At 41.7% G+C, this 20,737-nt stretch overlaps 1 protein-coding gene across 2 annotated transcripts; it reads left to right on the forward strand.

Annotated features, from left to right (window-relative positions):
* The first annotated feature begins 4,052 nt into the window (after positions 1 to 4,052).
* On the forward strand, positions 4,053 to 16,841 carry AQP4 (aquaporin 4). Of its 2 annotated transcripts, XM_088469782.1 has the most exons (4): positions 4,053 to 4,460; positions 6,856 to 7,020; positions 9,904 to 9,984; positions 16,578 to 16,841. In XM_088469782.1, exons 1-4 carry the CDS (start codon positions 4,080 to 4,082, stop codon positions 16,839 to 16,841), a joined length of 891 nt encoding a protein of 296 aa, XP_088325908.1. In that variant the 5' UTR covers positions 4,053 to 4,079. The 2 variants fall into 2 exon arrangements, with proteins under 2 accessions (XP_088325908.1, XP_088325909.1); XM_088469783.1 differs by lacking the exon at positions 9,904 to 9,984.
* The last annotated feature ends 3,896 nt before the right edge of the window (positions 16,842 to 20,737 follow it).

The following is a 20,737-nucleotide window of genomic DNA, read 5'->3' on the forward strand; positions in this document are numbered from 1 at the left end:
CACTCACAGCTATAGCGAGCAGCCAGGAAGATGGTCGCGATGGTCAAGACCATCACGACCATCGGGCTTGCGACAAGACCCTTGTGGTAGGGTCTCATTGCCGCAAGCCCCAGAGAGATCTCTCCGACTGACATCACTCGTGATGTCAGTGGGGCCGCCCCCAAATGGAGTCGTTCACATGGGAATGCCTCCATTTGGGCAGCCACTCCCCTGGCCCGCCCACCAAAGGGGGCGTGCTGTCACTCAACATCGACAGCACGCCCCCTTTGGTACAAGACCAGGAGCGACGGTTTGCCCATCGCTATCCGGGTCTAGCGCATGCACACGATGGAGCCCGCTCCATCGTGCGCATGCGCACTGGGCCACCATCGACCCACTTGCGAGCACACAGCTGAATCAGGCCCAGAGCACATGTCTCTGTATTTACATTACTGTCCTGCACTGCACACTTTGGGCCTGATTTCAGACCCGGTCGCAAGCGCTGAGCGCTTGCAACCGGGTCGATATTTGCCCACTGGATATGCATACCAAGGTGATCGACAGCTCGCCCCGTTTGGCAGGCGGGCAGGGGGGTGGCTGGCCAAACGGAGGCATTCCCGAAGGAACGCCTGCCGTTTGGGGGCGGCCCCACTGACATCACTAGTAATGTCATTGGTGAGCTTCCGGCTCTATTTAGAGCTGGAAGCTCACTGGGGCTTGCAGCCAACGAGACCCTACCGCAAGGGTCTCGTTGCAAGTGCGATGGTCTTGACCATAAACCTGGCTGCTCGCAATAGCTGTGGGTGGTCACCCACAGCTATGCGAGTGGCCAGAAGGCCGAACAAAAAAAATAAATGCCCTGATTCAGAGTGAGCGCTCGTTCAGAGCGTCCGTCTCTGAATCAGACCCTTTGCACACTTTGCATCTATGACATGTGCTCTGTCGGCCATGATTGCTTCACTGCAAGCATTCCCCAGCCCCTCCTTTTTCTTTACTGAAAACGTCATCATAATTGTGAGCCAATAAAATCTTTTAAAAATTACATCACGCTGTTTTAACATGGGCAACCCGGGTTGAGTTAAAAGGCACCAAATTTGCAATAACCCGTGAATAACCCGGGTTATTATGGCGATGTGAAAGGCCCTGACCCGGGTCTGACCCGGGTTCAAAACCCGGGTCCGACCCGGGTTTGCGATGTGAAAGGGGTATAAGGGACAGTTTAGTTCAGGAGGTTGGGGATAAAGGAGCCATTCCTCCTTTAAGGAGGGCCTAAAACTGAACCCCATAGCACATTTTGTGGGTGTTTTTAGCTTCTTTTTTGTGCACTTGGGTAAGAGAGCCAATTTCAGGCTATTAGTAAAAAAAATAAGAGTTGTATGTGTCGTCACTGCCACTCATTGTCTACTGCTGGTGTTGTGTCTCTTCAGTATTAAGTATTTATTTTGCAGAAGCCTTGTTTAAAAAAAATTGATACAAAAGTAGCTATGTTTGCCTGCAAAAATCTGGTGCATTGAGTAGAGAATGGAGGTAGATGTGAGAAGAAATAATTATGTATTTCCTAATAGACTTAATAAAGTACATGTTGACTAAAATGTCAACATACATACAATATGCAAATCATCTTATTAGATACTGGAAGAGAGATGTGGACTCTACACAATGTTCTACACCTATTTCAGCCTGCATTTCACAGGTGGCATACTAATCATAAATAAATACTGGCTGCTTTTGCATGTAGCCGATAAACGCTGGACAGCTGTATTTTTACACAGCAGTTTAGATTTAATTTATGGCACGCCCATCCCAAATCTAAATATCTATGCACATTTTAAATCTGCACCACCAACAGTGCAAAATGGTTTTACCAATGTGCAAAGTTAAGCTGGCCATACACCTGCACGATTTTGGGCCGATTGTCCGAATTTCGATGAGTCATAAGATGGATCTTGCGAAAATTGTGTATTATTTTAGTAAGATAAGATCCGATGAGCGCTCCCGCAGCTCCTATAATCGGATCTTATGATCAGATGTGCAGCCCTTATGTTCCATCCTATCATGTGCAGATTGTGCCGTTTATTTTGTTAATGCGATCCGTCGTGCAGCAATTCAAGTCATTTCAATGACTGTTTCCCTTATGAGCCTGAGAGACACAGGATGGATCTTACGACAGATTGTGTGCTAAGAAAAACAACAAACATGCTGCCGTGACTGCCAGGGAGGTCCGGGGAATCGTAGGGAAATCATATAATGAATCTGATCTTTTGCTGGTCGTGTAGGTGTATGGCCAGCATTACTTGCTCTTTTTAGCTTTTATTGCTCTATGTGGTTCTTCTGTTTTATATACTGTAGTTAAAACAGTCAACATTTTTAAATACAGAAAATACAGTATGTATGTATTTCATTGATGTACTTTTCTTTGTGGAAACAGGTATTTCCATATGCTTTACTTATATTGTATTGCAATTTTACTAATTTAGCCACTGGGAGGCAGCATATCAAACATCCTATTGATAAATCTAATCTTTCTCTTTACTATGGCAGTTATAGGAAGATAACTCCAAATACAGTACATTATGAAATGCAAATACAGATGTATCATCTACTAAATCAATCTTAATCAATGTTGTGTTTCAGGGGCTAATTCGCATGTTTACTAACACAATTATTTTATATTGATTTTAAAATGTTAGTAACTGTGCAATTTAGCCCCTGAAACACAACATCGATTTAGATCAATCAAAATTGATTTAAATTGACCTTTAACAAATTTACCCCCTAGTACCTATATGCCATACTGCTCAAGATGTCTGGTGCAAGAGGTGTAGAGTACCATCTTCTTCGTTAAATTTTGCATCTTAATTGCATCACAGATGTAGCAAAACATAACTCAAAGGGTCTGATTCAGAGATTATCGTAAAGCCAATATTTACGCAAATCAAGCGATTGTTTGCCACTGTGCATGCGAGAAAGTCACACTGTGCAGGGTCAGATTAAGGGCCACTTGGGCCTGGGGCTGAAAATTTTCAAGGGCCTATTGTGAGAAGCAGAGGAGTTGTGACCAGTGCGGTGTGGGTTTGGCCAGTGCCATGTGGGCGTGTACATCCACTACATTATCAGCCCCAATGACTCCCTATATATGTAAAAGTGTAAAAATTGCATACTTTTGTAAGAAAATAGAAATTTTTAAATACTTATGGTTTATGGAGGACTGTGTGGCCAGATGGCGGCTAGTCATCATCATACTGTCATGCTGATGGGCCTATTTTTATGTGGAGGCCTAGAGCTGGAGCTCCATCCGCCTCATTGTTAATCTGGCCCTGGCACTGCGCACATCCAGTGATTGGGATTACGCTCGTACAGAAGAACTATTCACAAAGTGAGTGACAGATAGTCAGCATTTGGGGGAGGTTAGAAAAATGCAGACATGTCTAACTATTTAAAAGCCATTTCATGGGCATAAATTAGCCATTGCAGCATGAGAGCTCTCTGCGTGTCAGGATAGCTGCAGTGTTTGCAGTTGGTCAGACCTGACTTACATGCTGCGTGATTGCCCAATGTGCATCAAGGCTACAGATGTTTAAGCAGTTGCACATCATCGGACGGATATGAGAAAACAGCAGTGGGCATCCCTATGGTCGGCTATGCTTTTAAAGGCATTAGCATATTTTAGCAACTGCGATCTGTGAGAGAATGCAGTTGTGATTGCACAAGCATAAATCTCTGAATCAGGCCCAAAGTGTACTTGAGACTCTGGTTTGCGAATCTAAATGCACAGGAATTAGTTATAAACATGTAAGAAGTTGCAGATGAAGCACATCGGAACTTGGCATGAGAAAAAGCCATGGTCACTGCCTCATAGAATTTAATATTCAGAGTCACACTTACTAATGTACAAATAGCACGCATGGGTGCTCGGCGTGGCCGAATCGCCTGAAACCTGTCACGTAGAGAGGGGTTGTTTGACGCAACTGAAGTTACAGTGTATAAGAACACATCCGTATGCTGAAAAGTATCTATATTACTATATGTCAATATGTGTCTCTAAGACAATATTCTCTTTTTCTAGTAAGTGTGGATCTCTGTGCAAGTGTAAGCCCATCATGGTGGCGTGCAAAGGAGTTTGGACACAACCTTTCTGGAAAGCAGTGACTGGCGAATTCTTGGCCATGTTGATATTTGTTTTTTTGAGCCTTGGTTCAACTATCAACTGGAGTTCAAAGGAAGATCCTCCACCAGCAGACCTGGTCCTTATTTCACTCTGCTTTGGACTTAGCATTGCAACGCTTGTACAGTGCTTTGGACACATAAGTGGAGGCCATATTAACCCAGCTGTCACTATTGCAATGGTTTGCATGAGGAAAATCAGCATTGCAAAGTCAGCCTTTTACATTGTTGCTCAGTGCTTAGGAGCCATTGCAGGAGCAGGTCTTCTCTACTTGGTCACTCCATCAAAGGTCGCAGGCAATTTGGGAGTTACCAAGGTAATTATCAGACTAAAGCTGTTTCTTTTCAGAGCACAACACTGTTTTTGTATATTTGCCGCACAATTACACAGAGGAGAATTATTAATACAACATTTTTTTAAAATTTTAAAAATGTACTTTCCAAGTCTCCTATAATATTCTCGTATTTACATACTGGTTTATTTAAAGCATGGATTAATAATATGTACAGTAGTTCACTGTGACTAAAAATGAATGTAATTGTTTTAAATATTCTTGTACCCAAAGTGGATATTCAATATTTCCGGTTAAACTACAAAAATATCCTGCTAAATTTGTCTACTCCTTTACCTGTACACTCATTGGGCACAGGCCCAGATTAACAATGAGGAAGATACTACAACACCATGCCTCCACATAAAAACAGACCTATCATCATAACAGCATGACGATGATGACAAGTTACTCTGCTGGCCACACGGTCAGCTATAAATCCTGAGTATTAAAGTTTTATTTCTGTTGCCCTCGCACAATTATGCAATTTTTCTACTTTAGGTATTTAGGGTGACATTGAGGTTGATAGTGTAGGGGGTGCACATGTCCACATGGCATATACCACACCATTCACCTCCAATTCTTGCAGAAGGCCTTTGATCATTTTCAACCCCAGCCACAAGTAGCTTTAATCCAGCCCTGATGAGGCATGATTTAGGTTTATATTGCTCATGTGCATTTTAAGATATGCACAACCCTTTATCTAGCACATAGATGTATCTGGAACAAAGAAGCAACAATCATTATCATTGGCTCCAAAACAAACACTAGGTTTTACATCACTTAGCTAATGTACAGTACTGTAAGATCTGTGTAACTCAAAATTAAATACAGCCAGGGTCAGACTAACCCACAGGTGTACAGGGAAAATCCCCAGTGGGCCCCACTGCCTGAGGGCCCCCATCCCCTGCTCTATGGGTCAGGTTCCAGACAATGCACTCAAATTATGCATTGTAATTCTACAAGAGGTTCAGTAACTTGGTGGAGCAGGTTCATGGATCAATTTGGGTGCTTGGATTGTTTCTATGGAAACTACACCAAAATTAGCCCTCCTGCCAATCCAAACGGGTGGTCCTGACACATCCTTGTCTCCTCCTTTATAAAGGGGCCCTATTCCTTGCATGTCCCCTCTAAAGGTTGGCCAAATCCCTCTCTGGTGACTGGCCATACACCCTATGGTGGTTGGCCACTCCCCTTAAGCTTGGGCCTCTACCACTTCATCCTCTGACAGTCTGTCATTGGATACAGCTCAAAATTACATGCTTAATTTATGTCTGCACAGCTTACTGTATTGCATGTTAATGCTCCTAGGGATGTGCAGGCTCGGATAGGTTCGAGTTTGCACGTGGAGTTCGGATTTTTCCCTCCAAAAAAACGGAACTCAGAACGAGGCAAAACGTCATCTTACATGGACGAACATCATCATTCCTGGTCTTTTGTCCAGGAATGATGATGTTCGTCCATGTAAGATGACGTTTTGCCTCGTTCTGAGTTCCGTTTTTTTGGAGGGAAAAATCCGAACTCCATGTGCAAACTCGAACCTATCCGAGCCTGCACATCCCTATCCTGAACCCAAGATCGAACAAGGGGCCACAAGTGTCAGATAAGTGCAACTCTAAATGCAAGCTCAAGTAGTAAGTCTATGCAAGGACTCAACTTTGGGTGCCACTGAATAGAGGTCAAAAAGGAAAATAAAACACAATTGCTCTAAAAAATATTTCTAAAACTCCTAGATAGTACTGTATATGCATGCAGGGATGAACTGGCCCACAGGGGTACAGGGAAAATCCCGGTGGGCTCCACTGCCTGAGGGCCCACCCACTTCTCTAGGTGTCAGGTTCCAGATCTCAAATCAGACATTGTTACTCTATTAGATGGTCAGTTACCTGGCGGAGTAGTACCACTGATCATGGGTGCTTGGTTCCTTTCTATAGGTACTACACAAAGATTTGCCTATTGGTCAACCAAGCATCTGGTGGCTGGTCACACCCCTTAAGAATGGGCCGCTACTACTGCATTCCCCTGGTGGGCCCTTCATGCCCCAGTCCGACACTGTATGCATGCATTTTTATTTACTACCATTCATAAGAAAATTAAAATAAAAAGTCTAAAAAGTATTTTGTGATTACAAAGCATCATAAAATCAGAATCATAATTCTCGTGCCAGATTACAGATATTTAATAGACCATTTTTACAAATTTTATAACAGTACAACAATATTTATAAAACAAACATTTCCTTGCAATACCTTTCCCCAAAAGGTGCTCTCATCAACCTGTATTTTCCCTTGTGAGACAATTTATTATATACAGTACAGTTACTTTGAGCTATGTACAATACATATATGTGCCTTTTTCTGTTTTTATCATCTATTCCTAGGTGAATGAGATGCTCTCCCCTTTCCATGGGCTACTCGTTGAATTAATAATCACCTTCCAGCTGCTTTTTACTATTTGTGCAAGCTGTGACTCAAAGCGTAATGACATCACTGGATCCGTAGCATTAGCAATTGGATTATCCGTGGCCATAGGGCATTTATTTGCAGTAAGTATGGAAACTATATATGCAGAGTGTATTATGAAAAGCTTTATTCATTTTATTTGATGTAGCAGTACATTACAGAGCAATTTGCAGATCTAAGCTTTTGCGAAGTATGTGAATTTATGTTATGGGTTTATATTGTGAACACTTTTGTGTGTGACCTCAGTGTCCATGATCCATAACTGAAAACTTTTCTAAATTGGCGTTTATCATAGGAAATTTAGGGCCTGATTTAGGGGTGCAGGCATCGCTAACTGCATGCCATGCCAATATTCACCCAGTTGAACAGGTCGCGCAGCGCTTGCTGATTACTGCTGGGAAACGCAGAACAAATTTGGAAGCAGAGCCAAGGATTTTAGTGGGTTTCCTGAGAGGTAACATAGGGGTGGTTAGTCAGATGTGGCATGCGCAGGAGTGTTGCTAACAGCGACTGCATCTAAAGATGCAATAGCACTGACACAGGACTCCATGTCCAGAAGGAGAAATTGTGCCTGCCGTAGGGCTGGTGCAAGCTGCAATGGTGTGACCGATGGAGCAGAAATGGTGTGTCTAAAGATGCACCTAGATAGATTAGCGCCATTGCACGTGGGCATCTCAGTAATTTCAGAATCCGTGTGGCATTTGCATCTGTGTCCATCTCTGAATCAGGTCCTTAATCTCTTATGCATGATATGCTTTAAGCCTATAATAATGCTTTAGCTATGTCAGCCATCATTATCAAAATGATGACAGACATTCTAATCCTGCATAGCAAAATAAATAAATAATTTATTGCAAATTGTGTGTCCCTCCCTGTCCAGGTACTCTCACTGTTACACATATTTGCCTACTTTTCATTTCTCCCTTCCAGGAATAGCCTGGAGGGGAGATGCAGCTGACTGCTGATGGAGGTGGTGACAGGCACCTCTCGTCATTAGGCTCCAACCTCTCATGGCATAATGTTGTGATTCGCAGGTCTGTGTAGAAGGGGTGGGGTCAAAATGCACACCCATCCAGACCATTTTACTAGGAGGACTGCCTACTCTTCCGGGGGTCTGGGAGACTCCCCAAAAATGGGGAGTCTCCCAGATGTTCTGGGACAGTAAAATTCCATAACAGATATACCTGTAGCGTGCATTCCCACTAATGTAAAGGCACACAGTCACAGCCATTTCAGCATGGGGCTGCATTTTCTAAAGGAATTGAGCCTGCAAAAAATGGAGACCCCATGCTCTAGATAAAAAAACATCCCTGTGCTGAAAGCTCTGGACTCCTCCCAACACCCTTGATGGTGGCTTTTGCTGTTTGTTTTTTTCCCTGTGGCACTGTGGGTCCAACAAATTTTGACGGCCATGAACTGACACTTGTAGACCCACAGGTTCCAGCATACACATGGCTGCAGGGCATTCTATCACTTGTAGCACTGCAAGTAACAACATGCCAAGCCACTGAGACCTGCATGGCATAGGGAAATATAATGATAAAAAGACACACACCATGAAAAAAATGCTGAAATTAAGATTCCACCACACACCCTCTTTTAGCTAAATATTCAGTCTTACAGTTTTTCATCCAATTGGAGCCATGACACAAATGAGAAACCTCCCAGCTTTTCAGTAATAAACAAGCAGAGCTGCTTCACTGTGATTGGCCAGAGAGTGAGAAAACCGCTCTGATTGGTTTATGGAAGGATTCAGGGTCTCATTCAGACCCGGTTGCAATCGCCAATGCGCTCGCAACTGGGTCGATGGTCAGCCCTGCACATGCGCAGTGGCCGCACTGCGCGTGCACAAGCCCCGGAGCGAGAGAGAAACTCTCTCGCTCCAGAGCTCTCTACAAAAGGGGCGGCTGTCGATGTTGATCGACAGCTCACCCCGTTTTGTAGGCAGGCCGGGGGGGTGGTTTCCAAAATGGAGGCTTTCCTTAAGGAATGCCTACCGTTTTGTGGGCGGCCACCCTGACATCATCAGTGATGTCAGTGGGGAGTTTCCTGCTCGATCAGAGCAGGAAGCTGCCTGGGGCTTGCAGTTGCCGAGACCCAACCTTAGGGTTTCGTCGCAAGCTCCAATGGTCACGATGGTGTTCACCATCGTGACCATCAACCTGGTCAGTCGCTAAGCTGTGGGTGGTAACCCACAGCTTAGCTAGCGACCAGGAGGCCACACTAAAAAAAGGAAGCGGCCGCCCTCATTCAGAGAGAGCGATCGCTTCTTGCGGCAGCTTCTGAATGAGGGCCTCAGTCTTTACTGAACTGCATTAATACAATGTAGCACATTCATAAAAGATTATTTGCAAGCCTGATTCCACTATTGTATTCAGCCTTGTGATAAATGGTTTTGGACTGGGTAACAAGGGAGCCCATATGTCAAGAGCCTAGACAGTCATACCCTAGTGCTGGTTGTTGCATTTTTAGCTGGAACCCAAGACTTGTCCTCCCGAATTTGCAGCAACAAGCCCAAGCTACTGTTTGAGCACTGTTGCTAGTATGAAATGGGGGGATGCCATTTAATAAAAAAAAAAATAGCCCCATTATATCTAAACTGTAGTTCTTTGTATCTCTGCAGTTAATTTATATTATTAATTTTATAGAAGAAACACCAAAAAAAATTAATCTTTAATTTACTTGTTTTGGTGCACTTATTATTAGGATTCACCAATTAACTGGCAAAAATATTTTGACAATTAACAAATACTGTATAATTGAGCTTATAATTTGTTATGAATTGTCACAGCACACAATTATATGTACATGCTATAGTGCATAAATATTATATAAATTTTTGTTATACGAGTTTTATACAATATAGTTTACATTTTAGAAATAACTGATTATCACACTTGTGTTTTATTACTATTTGTTTCTATTCCCATTAACATTTTTTGATTGCATGCTAATTTCTTCAATAGATTAATTATACAGGATCTAGCATGAACCCAGCAAGATCTTTTGGACCAGCAGTGATTATGAACATATGGGAAAACCATTGGGTAAGACCAGCCATATGTATTAATACTACCATATTATGTGTAAAAGTCAAATAATATTGTAGGTGAAACTGTGTAACCTCAATTAGCCTTTATATATATTATTCATTTTATTAGCACCAGCGATATTTTACACAGTGTAATAAAAGCAAGTATTAATACAATCCTCTATCTGGATGCAAAGCACAATTCATTTTGTGCAGATCAGCATAATTGTCCTCTCTCATAACAAAGAGCATGTCCATATTATTTTTTTGATATTTCCCATGAAAAAATAAACTTAGACTTTTGGTTCTTTGTGCCTCTGTCTACAGATTTGCATAGTGGAATAAGTAATAAATTCACTTAAAAATCTACCCTTTCATTTGTTTCTATTTACCCCCTTAGATACTGCTCTGTTTCAGGGTCATAATTAGAAATGTGTGGGCCCCATACCAAACCTTTGAAGGGTACACCAAAGTTTGTAGACATGTACAGACCTTTCTCTGTAATTTACCTGACCACTTCCTCTTGCTATCTAATGCCCCATTGCATGATTTCATTGCTTCCTGATCAGAAAAGAACAGCTTCCATAAACAGAATTTAATGTTGGAGTCCAATATGCTCCTTTTGTGCACAATACTTTGGGACTTTAAAAGCCTTGCAGTGTCATTATGTTCTTTACTGACTTTGAACACTATGCTCTTCTTCTACAAGTGCTATGTAAGATAACAGAGTGGCAATGACTTAAGCCGCATACACAGTACACGATAAGTTGGACGATATGAACGATAATGATATAATTATTGTTCATCGCATTCAATATTGTCCAGTGTGTATGCAAGACATCGTTAACGATACGCACTCCCACGGATCATTAATGATGTCTTTCATCGCCCATACTTGCAGGGCAACCTGACGATATCTGCAAGATACAGTCAGGTCCATAAATATTGGGACATTGACAGAATTTTCAGATTTTGGCCTCTATTCACCACCACAATGGGTTTGAAATGAAACAAACAAGATGTGCTTTAACTGCAGACTTTCAGATTTAATTTGAGGGTAATTACATCCAAATCGGGTGAACGGTGTAGGAATTACAACAGTTTCAATATGTGCCTCCCACTTTTTAAGGGGCCAAAAGTAATGGGACTATCAACTCAAAAGCTATTTCATGGACAGGTGTGGGCTATTCCCTCGTTATTTCATTATCAATTAAGCAGGTAAATGGTCTGGAGTTGATTCTAGGTGTGACATTTGCATTTGGAATCAGTTGCTGTCAACTCTCAATATGAGATCCAAAGAGCTGTCACTATCAGTGAAGCAAGCCATCATTAGGCTGAAAAATCAAAACAAACCCATCAGAAAGATAGCAAAAACATTAGGTGTGGCCAAATCAACTGTTTGGAACATTCTTAAAAAGAAAGAACACACCGGAGAGCTCAGCAACACCAAAAGACCCGGAAGACCACGGAATACAACTGTGGTGGATGACAAAAGAATTACTCCCTGGTGAAGAAAAACCCCTTCATAACAGTTGGCCAAATCAAGAACACTCTCCAGGAGGTAGATGTATATGTGTCAAAGTCAACAATCAAGAGAAGACTTCACAAGAGTGAATATAGAGGGTTCACCACAAGATGCAAACCATTGGTGAGCCACAAAAACAGGAAGACCAGATTAGAGTTTGCCAAACAACATCTAAAAAAGCCATTACAGTTCTGGAACAACATCCTATTGACAGATGAGACAAAGATCAACTTGTACCAGAGTGATGGGAAGAGAAGAGAAGGAACTGCTCATGATCCAAAACATACCACCTCATCAGTGAAGCATGGTGGTGGTAGTGTCATGGTGTGGGCATGTATGGCTGCCAATGGAACTGGTTCCCTTGTATTTATTGATGATGTGACTGCTGACAAAAGCAGCAGAATGAATTCTGAAGTGTTTTGGGCAATATTATATGCTCATATTCAGTCAAATGCTTCAGAACTCATTGGACAGCGCTTCACAGTGCAGATGGACAATGACCCGAAGCATACTGCAAAAGCAACCAAAGAGTTTTTTAAGGCTAAAAAGTGGAATGTTATGCAATGGCCAAGTCAATCCCCTGACCTGAATCCGATTGAGCATGCATTTCACTTGATGAAGACAAAACTGAAGGGAAAATGCCCCAAGAACAAGCAGGAACTGAAGACATTTGCAGTAGAGGCCTGGCAGAGCATCACCAGGGATGAAACCCAGCGTCTGGTGATGTCTGTGTGTTCCAGACTTCAGGCTGTAATTGCCTGCAAAGGATTTGCAACAAAGTATTAAAAAGTGAAAGTTAGATTTAGGATTGTTTAGTTTGTCCCATTACTTTTGGCCCCTTAAAAAGTGGGAGGCACATATAGAAACCGTTGTAATTCCTACACCGTTCACCTGATTTGGATGTAATTACCCTCAAATTAAATCTGAAAGTCTGCAGTTAAATCACATCTTGTTTGTTTCATTTCATAGCCATTGTGGTGGTGAATAGAGGCCAAAATATGAAAATTCTGTCAATGTCCCAATATTTATGGACCTGACTGTATATATATATAAAATCAAAAATATATAAAAAAAAAACCTGAAAATGGATTACACCTGTTAATCTACGGCTGGGTTTCTTTCCAGAAAAATAAAACAAGGCATCAATTACTGTATTGTGGTATGTTAGATAACTATAACCCTAAGAACGGTATGCAGTCGGGAAGCCGGCGGACCTAATCCCGACAGCCGGCTTCCCGACCGCTTTATCCCGGCGAGGGTTATATGACAGGTGACTAAATCTAGACGCCTGTCATTTTACCGATGATGGGAGACTGGCGCCCGGCATCCCAATCGAAGTGATGCCGGGTGCCGAGTGTGGACAGCCGTGGGGGGGAGGGTTAGGTTTAGGGCTCCCGGGGGGGACTTAGGGTTAGGCACCCCCACGGGAGGTTATGGCTAGGCTAGGGGTTGTGAGGGTTAGGGTTAGGCACCCCCGGGGGGGACTTAGGGTTGGGCACCTCCCCGGGGGACTTGGGTATAGGCGGCGGGGAAGGGGTGGTTAGGTTTAGGCACTTAGAGGGGGGATTAGGGTTAGGCATTTGGGGGAAGGTTAGGGTTAGGCACCCCTAAGGAGGGTTAGGGGAGGGAATTAGGTTAGTGAATACTTACCTTAGGGACGATCTGGATTTTCACCCATGTCAGGCAGCCGCTGTCGGGATTCCAACCGATTCCCTAAGATCTGCTACCCTGAAACAATGGATTTCTGATCTGTTTAACCATAAGATTCACTATTTTTTTTTTACTAAGATGGATCTTAATTTTGCCTATAATATTATTGATAAAGAATGTGCATTGTAATTGTGATGCTCTTTGAGTTGTGGATTACCTTAGCTGTTTTATAAGATGTTGTCAAAGTCTGTCAATACTTTTTCTATCAGTTTATCTTTGTTTATCTGGTTAACATTTCAACTATTTTTCCGACCTTTATACACATTGTCAACCTGTTAAAATGAATTAACAATTTATATGTGTAAATGGACTATATGCCAAATTGGAGAATACATTTCTGAGTATTCAATAGTCTCCTTTCTGGGCTATATTATTAAATAAAAGGCATCCAAATGATGAGGCAAATACTGTAGATACAATTGTGCTCAACACTGCTACAGGAGACAGCAGGGATACAGGTTAGCAAGGCTAAAGAAGGTAGGATTACACACCAGAATATTCACAATTTACTCAGAATGATTCATGTCTCCAATTGCCTATATAGATAGCACGTCCATAAGGAAGCATGCAGGTACTGATTATCCACAATAAAAAATCAGGGATTATTAATGCCATAGGATTTTCAGCAAGGACATGCGGTCAGGGTAGACAGGGGAGGCAGAGCCTGTCATACTCCCTCCCCTATCATAGTCCCTGTCATGCTTCAGAATTTTGATATATAAAACTGTGTTTTTATGCATGTGTGCCTACCCAGCCATTGACCTTATCGCACGTCATTGGTTTCCAGATAATCCTATTTATTTCTATATTTTGGCATAAGCAGTTCACTTAATAAGAGTGACCTTGTGAGTGCGCCGTTTACTTTGCTTTTCTACACAGAGAAACAACAAGTAGGGATGAGCGGTTTGGGTTCTGTGGAATCCAAACCGCTCCGAACAGCGGGTATCCGAGTCGGCTCGGGTGTTCCCGCCTGACTCGGATCCCACTGCGAGGCCGAACATCATCCTCCTGATGTCGGATTCTCGCGAGAGTTCACATCTATATAAGGCGCCGTGACCAGGACTCGGCGCCATTTCACTCCCACGCTGCCCACTGCTAGCTGATAGCTGGCTGTGTACAGGGACTCACAACTGGCACTGTCAGAATTGGGGGCATCACTCTGTACTTCAGAAAGAGATGGGGTGACCTCGGAAATCATTATGGTAGTTTAGTATTAGCCCTAATTTAACTAGTTAGGGAACCTAAGTGGTGGTAATTGCTTGCTATTAGCATCTTGGTAAAAGTGGTGAAGAATGGCATAAGGCAGAGTTTTGGAGAAAATAAGTAGTTCCATCAAATTTGGGGTACTGGAAAATGGGTACTACTGTAGCATATTTTAATGTCTCTAAAGGGAGGTTTTAGACAAAGTGAAATTCCTCCTGCAAACAAGCAACTGCAATCCCAAAAACACTTGGCCCCTTCTTAGAGCACCCCCAGAACCTTATCACGCTAGTTTTTGAAGTTGCCCACACACTTTTTTCATTTTTGCATCAAATTTCAAAGGCATTTTTTGGGGTGTTCCTGGCTAGCCTCCCCCTTTTTAGGGGTGACTTGTCCTTGGGGGCTGTACCAAGGGTTCTCAGTGGTTTCCCAACTTCTGCACCCCAAAATAAAAAATGTGCACTTCTTTTCCCCTGCTATTCTGTGCCGAATCTTTTTTGCCTATTACATTACATTGACTTTCCGCGTACGCGAAACCCAGCTAGAAATTCATTTTGAGATAAGTTCACGCGAAAAGCTGAAATCGACGATACTTTTCTGTGAATCATGGCTTTTTGCGTCTAATTGAATACAGCCCTAAGTTTTCGAGGGTTATGTAATAGGATCGGAGTTCTCAAATAAAGTACTCCTGGTGATCTTGGCTGCAGAAATAAAGTTGCAGTATAATAAAATGTGAGAACCTGCGCTTCAATGTAGCGGATGCTGCACTTCAATCCACCGAGGTGGTCATACAACACCTCATAAACACAAATTAAACAATAATAATGTGGACTGAGAAACCACCAACTGTATACACCTTGAAAAAGACTCTAAAGGAGTCGAAACGCATTGGTGACAGGAACACAGCACCAGGGGATCTTTTACATCCAGGCGAGGAGTGCACATCCAGGAGCTGCCATTCCAGGTTTTTCTTGGGAGACTTTGGAGGTTATTGGCTTACATGTGAATGGGTGTGCATTATACACCACCATCTCTGGTACACTGCTTTATTGTTGGTGGAGGATTATGATTTTTGGATACTTGTCATTGTAGTAATTTATGTTATGTGATTAAAAATCTTATTACACTATATTGTGATTTTGTCTTCTTATTTGCATGTTATCCACAAGGACCTTACCTGTTGGAATTGTTCCCATCTGAAAATTGAAGAAGAAAGCCTTTTCCATTTTTCAATGAACTTGTGAATTCATGACTATCTTCCGTTTTATTGGGTACAGTACCCTTATTCTAGAAGGTTGCTCCAATTGTCCACATTATTATTGTTTATAAAGTCACAGTAATTTAAAAGGCAAACACGGGCTAGGTTTGAAATTTAATATTATTGCCAGCCGAGGTCACCAGAATCATGCCCTGAGAAAATACTGTAAGGTCAAATATCTGGGGTACATTGAGGGAAATGTGTGTCTTAATCAGATAGTTCATACATTGCAGGCACTGACTGATGCTTGTTTTTATATATTATAGAAGATTATAGAAGTCCCTCAATCAAAGCCAAGAGCTTGTTTTCCAAACAGAGACCCCTGCTTGGTGTTGGTTTCTATAAGGACTATGAGGGGATTGAGTATCCTCTAACCCTAACTCTATCTCCATCATGGAGAAGATATACATTGCTGTGGCATGGGTGGTCAGGGCTCTCTGATACCACCTTGAGGGGAGTTATTTTTGTTGTCAACACCAACTATCCCCTCCTGAAGTGTTTGCCTTCTACTTCCAATTCTCACTTAATGACATGGTACCTTGATGACAAACCTTTCTTATAAGGTTCATTTTCATCCAAGCCATCTGCACCTCAATGCAAATATTTAGTCACTGAAAGGCCTGGAGTTCTTGGCTTCATTCATGACTGGCCTGGCACAACCCTGTGGTAGGGAAGAATCAGCCATATATGGGGTAGGTGTGATTTCTCCACCCCTTCCTCAAAAGGCCAATGGAATGATCAGCCAAACAGTGAAATGAAACAAAACAATTATAGAAACAATAAACGGAAAATCAATATACATTAACTATATTCTTGATTATATTCTTGATAAAGCTAACTAAGTGAGTTACACAACAGTATAACTTTTTTCTGGAATTTGATTTTACAGATAATACCCATTGTATTTATTTCTTAGGTGTATTGGGTTGGACCTGTGGTAGGCGCAGTTCTTGCAGGAACCCTCTATGAATACATCTTCTGTCCAGATGTTGAACTGAAGAATCGCTTAAAAGAAGTCTTAAATAAGGCAACACAACAATCCAAGGGGAAATACAGTGAAGTAGAAGAGAGTAAAAGTCAGATTGAGTCAGATGATGTATTACTGAAACCAGGGACTGTTCATATCTTGGATGTGACAAAAGAAAAGGACACCTCTGGTGAAGTATTATCTTCGGTATGACTAGCACCGGTCACTGGAGCCAGAGAAATACCAACTACAACATCACCAATTTGTTTTTCAATTAAAGAAATTTATTATAAAACATCTATATTACACAGTCTAAAATACTTAACTAAACTGATATACTACAAAACACCTCAAAATATGCTATTATGTAAAACCTGTATCACTGTATAACATATTTATATATTAGTTCTATGTCCTTTTGGCAAAATCTAAGGTAAATAAGAGTGATCCTTAATTTATCCTTAAGTCAATATTGAGCCTAAAAGCTGCCCGTTTAGCATTTAGATTGACAGTGCACATTAGTTTAGAACACCCACTAGCAAATTCAAACAAATGGTTTTCCCTCTGGCACATAATTGGCTGTTGTCAGCACTGATTAAGATGTGCCCCTATTTAATCACTATCCAGGAGCACTGTAACAGCAGATGGGCAAAACAATGAAAGTTAAAATATGAAATAATTATTAAGAAAGTATTTTTGTAAAGAAAAAAAAAAAGAGCATCTCACATTTTGTTAATTACAGAAAAGTTTTGAAAAAGTAGTTTACAGATGAAGAAACAGGTTGAAAAACATGAAGTGACTTCAGGCAAAGAAAAAAATCTTTAAGCACCATTCTATCTTTTTCTGTCCATATACGAGTATCTTTCCCTATGTTTGATCTGTTGAATGACTGCAGCAATTTATCAGGACCACACAAAATAGTCTGATTCACACACTAAAAATAGAAATTGCAGTTCTGTTATTTTAATAAAAGATTGTGTGTTCCAGTGTATGTTCTGTATATATTGTATTGTAACTATTAACTTAATTGAAATGTGTTTTTGATGTTATATAATAACTTTTATATACTGATATGAAAATCAACTGCTCAAAGCATATTTAACACTCAAAAACCAAGCCACGTAAGCACTCCCATACACTGTAGCTACAAAAAGTAATGCAAGTGAATGGATCTGTACATACATACTTTATGATAAGCATTTGTTTTACTTCTTGCAAAATACCAACATTCAGGCTGCCAAAAGAGGACACAATCCTAGGTACTGTGAGGGTGTGGCCAAATCATGGAGGTGTGGTCACATCTCCTCCCAAAAATATAAGCAAAAATATTATGTGTGGTGCCCCTGCATGCTACAAATGAGGATCCCATGTCCTGCAACTGACTCGGGCCCCCGACGGTGCCCTCCAATATGCCTGTGTCTAGGTAAAGAGTACCTCCCTCTCGACGCCCCTGCCAAAATTTACTGCAGCCTTCTATGGAAGTGCTCATTAAAAACATTTGGGCAAATTCTCTACTGGTCCACTTCTCTACTGTTTTCACTGCTTGATACATTAACCCCATAGTGCACTATGCTGCTAAGATGCTGTGAGAAAACACATTGAGGGCCTTATTCAAAGGTGGAACTCAATTTGTGTAAACATTAAAACATTTACATTTTTACTCATACTGATGTAGAGTTGGATGCAAACTAAAGATGTGATTAACTCTGCATAGGTAGTAAATGCTTCTCTCTCCCCTGCAAGTAACAGGAATATGCCAAGGGTTGTGGCTTCACTGTAAGTACCCAAGTTGCAAGTTAAAAGCTAATTAAACAAACACAAAAAGAAAACTTTAACTTATTTTTTTCATTAAATACACACTTAGTATTTATTACTATTTTTAAATGAGTGTGCATAACAAAATATTTGCATAAGTGGGTGTGTCCTAGACACATTCAATGAATAAGTGTCCATCATCATCAGCATCATCATCAGTTCACACCAGAGTACCTGCAAGTCATCTCCTTCCAAAAATATACAAATGTTTGGTGGTCATGATGTAACACATTCCCTTCATGCAGGGAGCCAGAAGTGTAAAATATAGTCACCACGGGTTCCGGACTATAGACAGACAGTAATTAGTTAGACAATGTCTAGATAGACACCAGATGTTAAGCAACAAAAAAAAATTGTTGACCATTTTCGTGTCGAACTTTCGACCCTGTTGACCTTTTGTACCTGTCGAACTTTTTACATGACTAACTTTAGTGTGTCTGAATACTCTCTGACTAAGAGGTACAACTGATCATTAAAGGGTAACCACAAGGCATTCATTTAAGGTAACGGTTGGGGTCCCACAGAGGGGCCATAGTCTTACTGTTATGTATGGCTGTCATCACATTGTCTGAGAGATTTCCTAAGGCCCACATTAATTGTGACTATTATTTCTAAAATACTGTTTTGACAGGAAATATATAGTGTATTAATCATACATGTTCATGCACATAATCATATAAATGTGCAACTTAGTTACTTTCAATGGAAAAATCACTTTAATGATGGTATAGTTTATTATAATGTAAATATGTAGAGTATGCTTTTATGCTTTGTAGCTGTTTACTGTCATTTCGTGTAAGTCTAAAATGGGAAAAAGATTAGTTTATTTAGATAATTATTATAGATATATTTTAGCTAACATTTTTTATTTGAGTATGTTTGATACATTAATGCCACATTTGTAGACTTGCAACAGGTAGCATAATTTAATGGGGTGCAATAGCACAAAAAAAAGAATAACGAATCAGCCCCATCCAGATTGTTATCCTTTTTTTCTATTGCAAAACATTTTTTTGTAACTCTGCATAATAAGAATGCACGGTAACATGGTCTAGATTTATGGAGCTTATAATCTTAAGGAAATGCAGCTAATCAAAAATACAGTAAGTTAAATGGGTATGCGGTCAGGATGCCGGTAGTCGAAATGCCGCCCGCCGGCTTTCCGACTGTGAAATCCCGGCATGGGACTAATGATAGGTGTCAAAATCCCAACACCTATCATTATCCATCTGCCGAAATCCGACGCCAGGCAAACCGAACGAAGGTAAGCCGGGCATCGGCAGCGGACAGCCGCATGGGGGGGTTAGGTTTAGGGTCTCCCGGGGGGAGTTAGGGTTAGGCACCCCTCCGGGAGGGTTAGGGTTAGGCTAGTGGAAGGGGGAGTTAGGGTTAGGCACCCCGGGAGGGAGGTTAGAGTAAGGCACCCCCCCGGGTGGGTTAGGTTTAGGGTGCGGGGAGGTTAGGTTTAGGCACCCCTAGGGGGAGGTTAGGGTTAAGCACTAGGGTGGAGGTTAGGGTTAGGCAGGGCTGTAGCTAGGGTAGTGCGGCCGGTGCCATCGCACAGGTCACTACAGGGCAGGGAGAGCTGTTTGGGCCTGTCAAATTTCTGTTTATTATCATTCTCACTTGTAGCTTCCTCTTATTTCATCCCCAGCATCTCCTGGCCTCCCCTATCTCTTCCCTGGCCCTTCCCCATGAGGCTATTCCCCTTTTTTGGGTGCATTATGTCCCTCTGAAAAATGAGGGGGCGCCAATGCTCTTTCTGGCACAGGGCACCAAAAAGTCTAGTTACGGCTCTGGGGTTAGGCACCCCTAAAGGAGAGTTAGATTTAGGGGGGAGAGGGTTAGGGATAGTTAAAATACTTACCCTGTTGGTATCTTCAGTCTTCTGCCTTCCAGCATCGGTATTACATCCGCCGGGCTTATGTCCGGCGGTATGTCATACCGATTCCAGTTAAATGTATGTACTGTATTTTATATATGTTCTTTTGACTTTACAATCTTCTTGTAACAGTTTGACAGTAGCCTCAACACTAGTCTGTGCTGTAGGGGGACTTTGATAATGCCATTATTCTACATTCATCTGCCTTCATTGCCTTCGTCTGATCATTAAACTGTTCCTATCAAATGCAGTCCTGTCATCACTGACAATGCTGTAGAGGGGTAGGTAACCTCTGGCACTCCAGCTGCTGTATAACTTCTCCTCCCAGCATGCCATGCCACAGTTTTTCCCTGGGACCTCTTTCCTGCGCTTGCGCGAGTCACTGGGAAAATGGACACCACCCTTTTCCCTG

This window comes from Taudactylus pleione, unplaced genomic scaffold (genome assembly GCF_031769625.1).
Source record: "Taudactylus pleione unplaced genomic scaffold, aTauple2 ptg000093l, whole genome shotgun sequence".
Classification (NCBI taxonomy): Eukaryota; Metazoa; Chordata; class Amphibia; order Anura; family Myobatrachidae; genus Taudactylus; species Taudactylus pleione.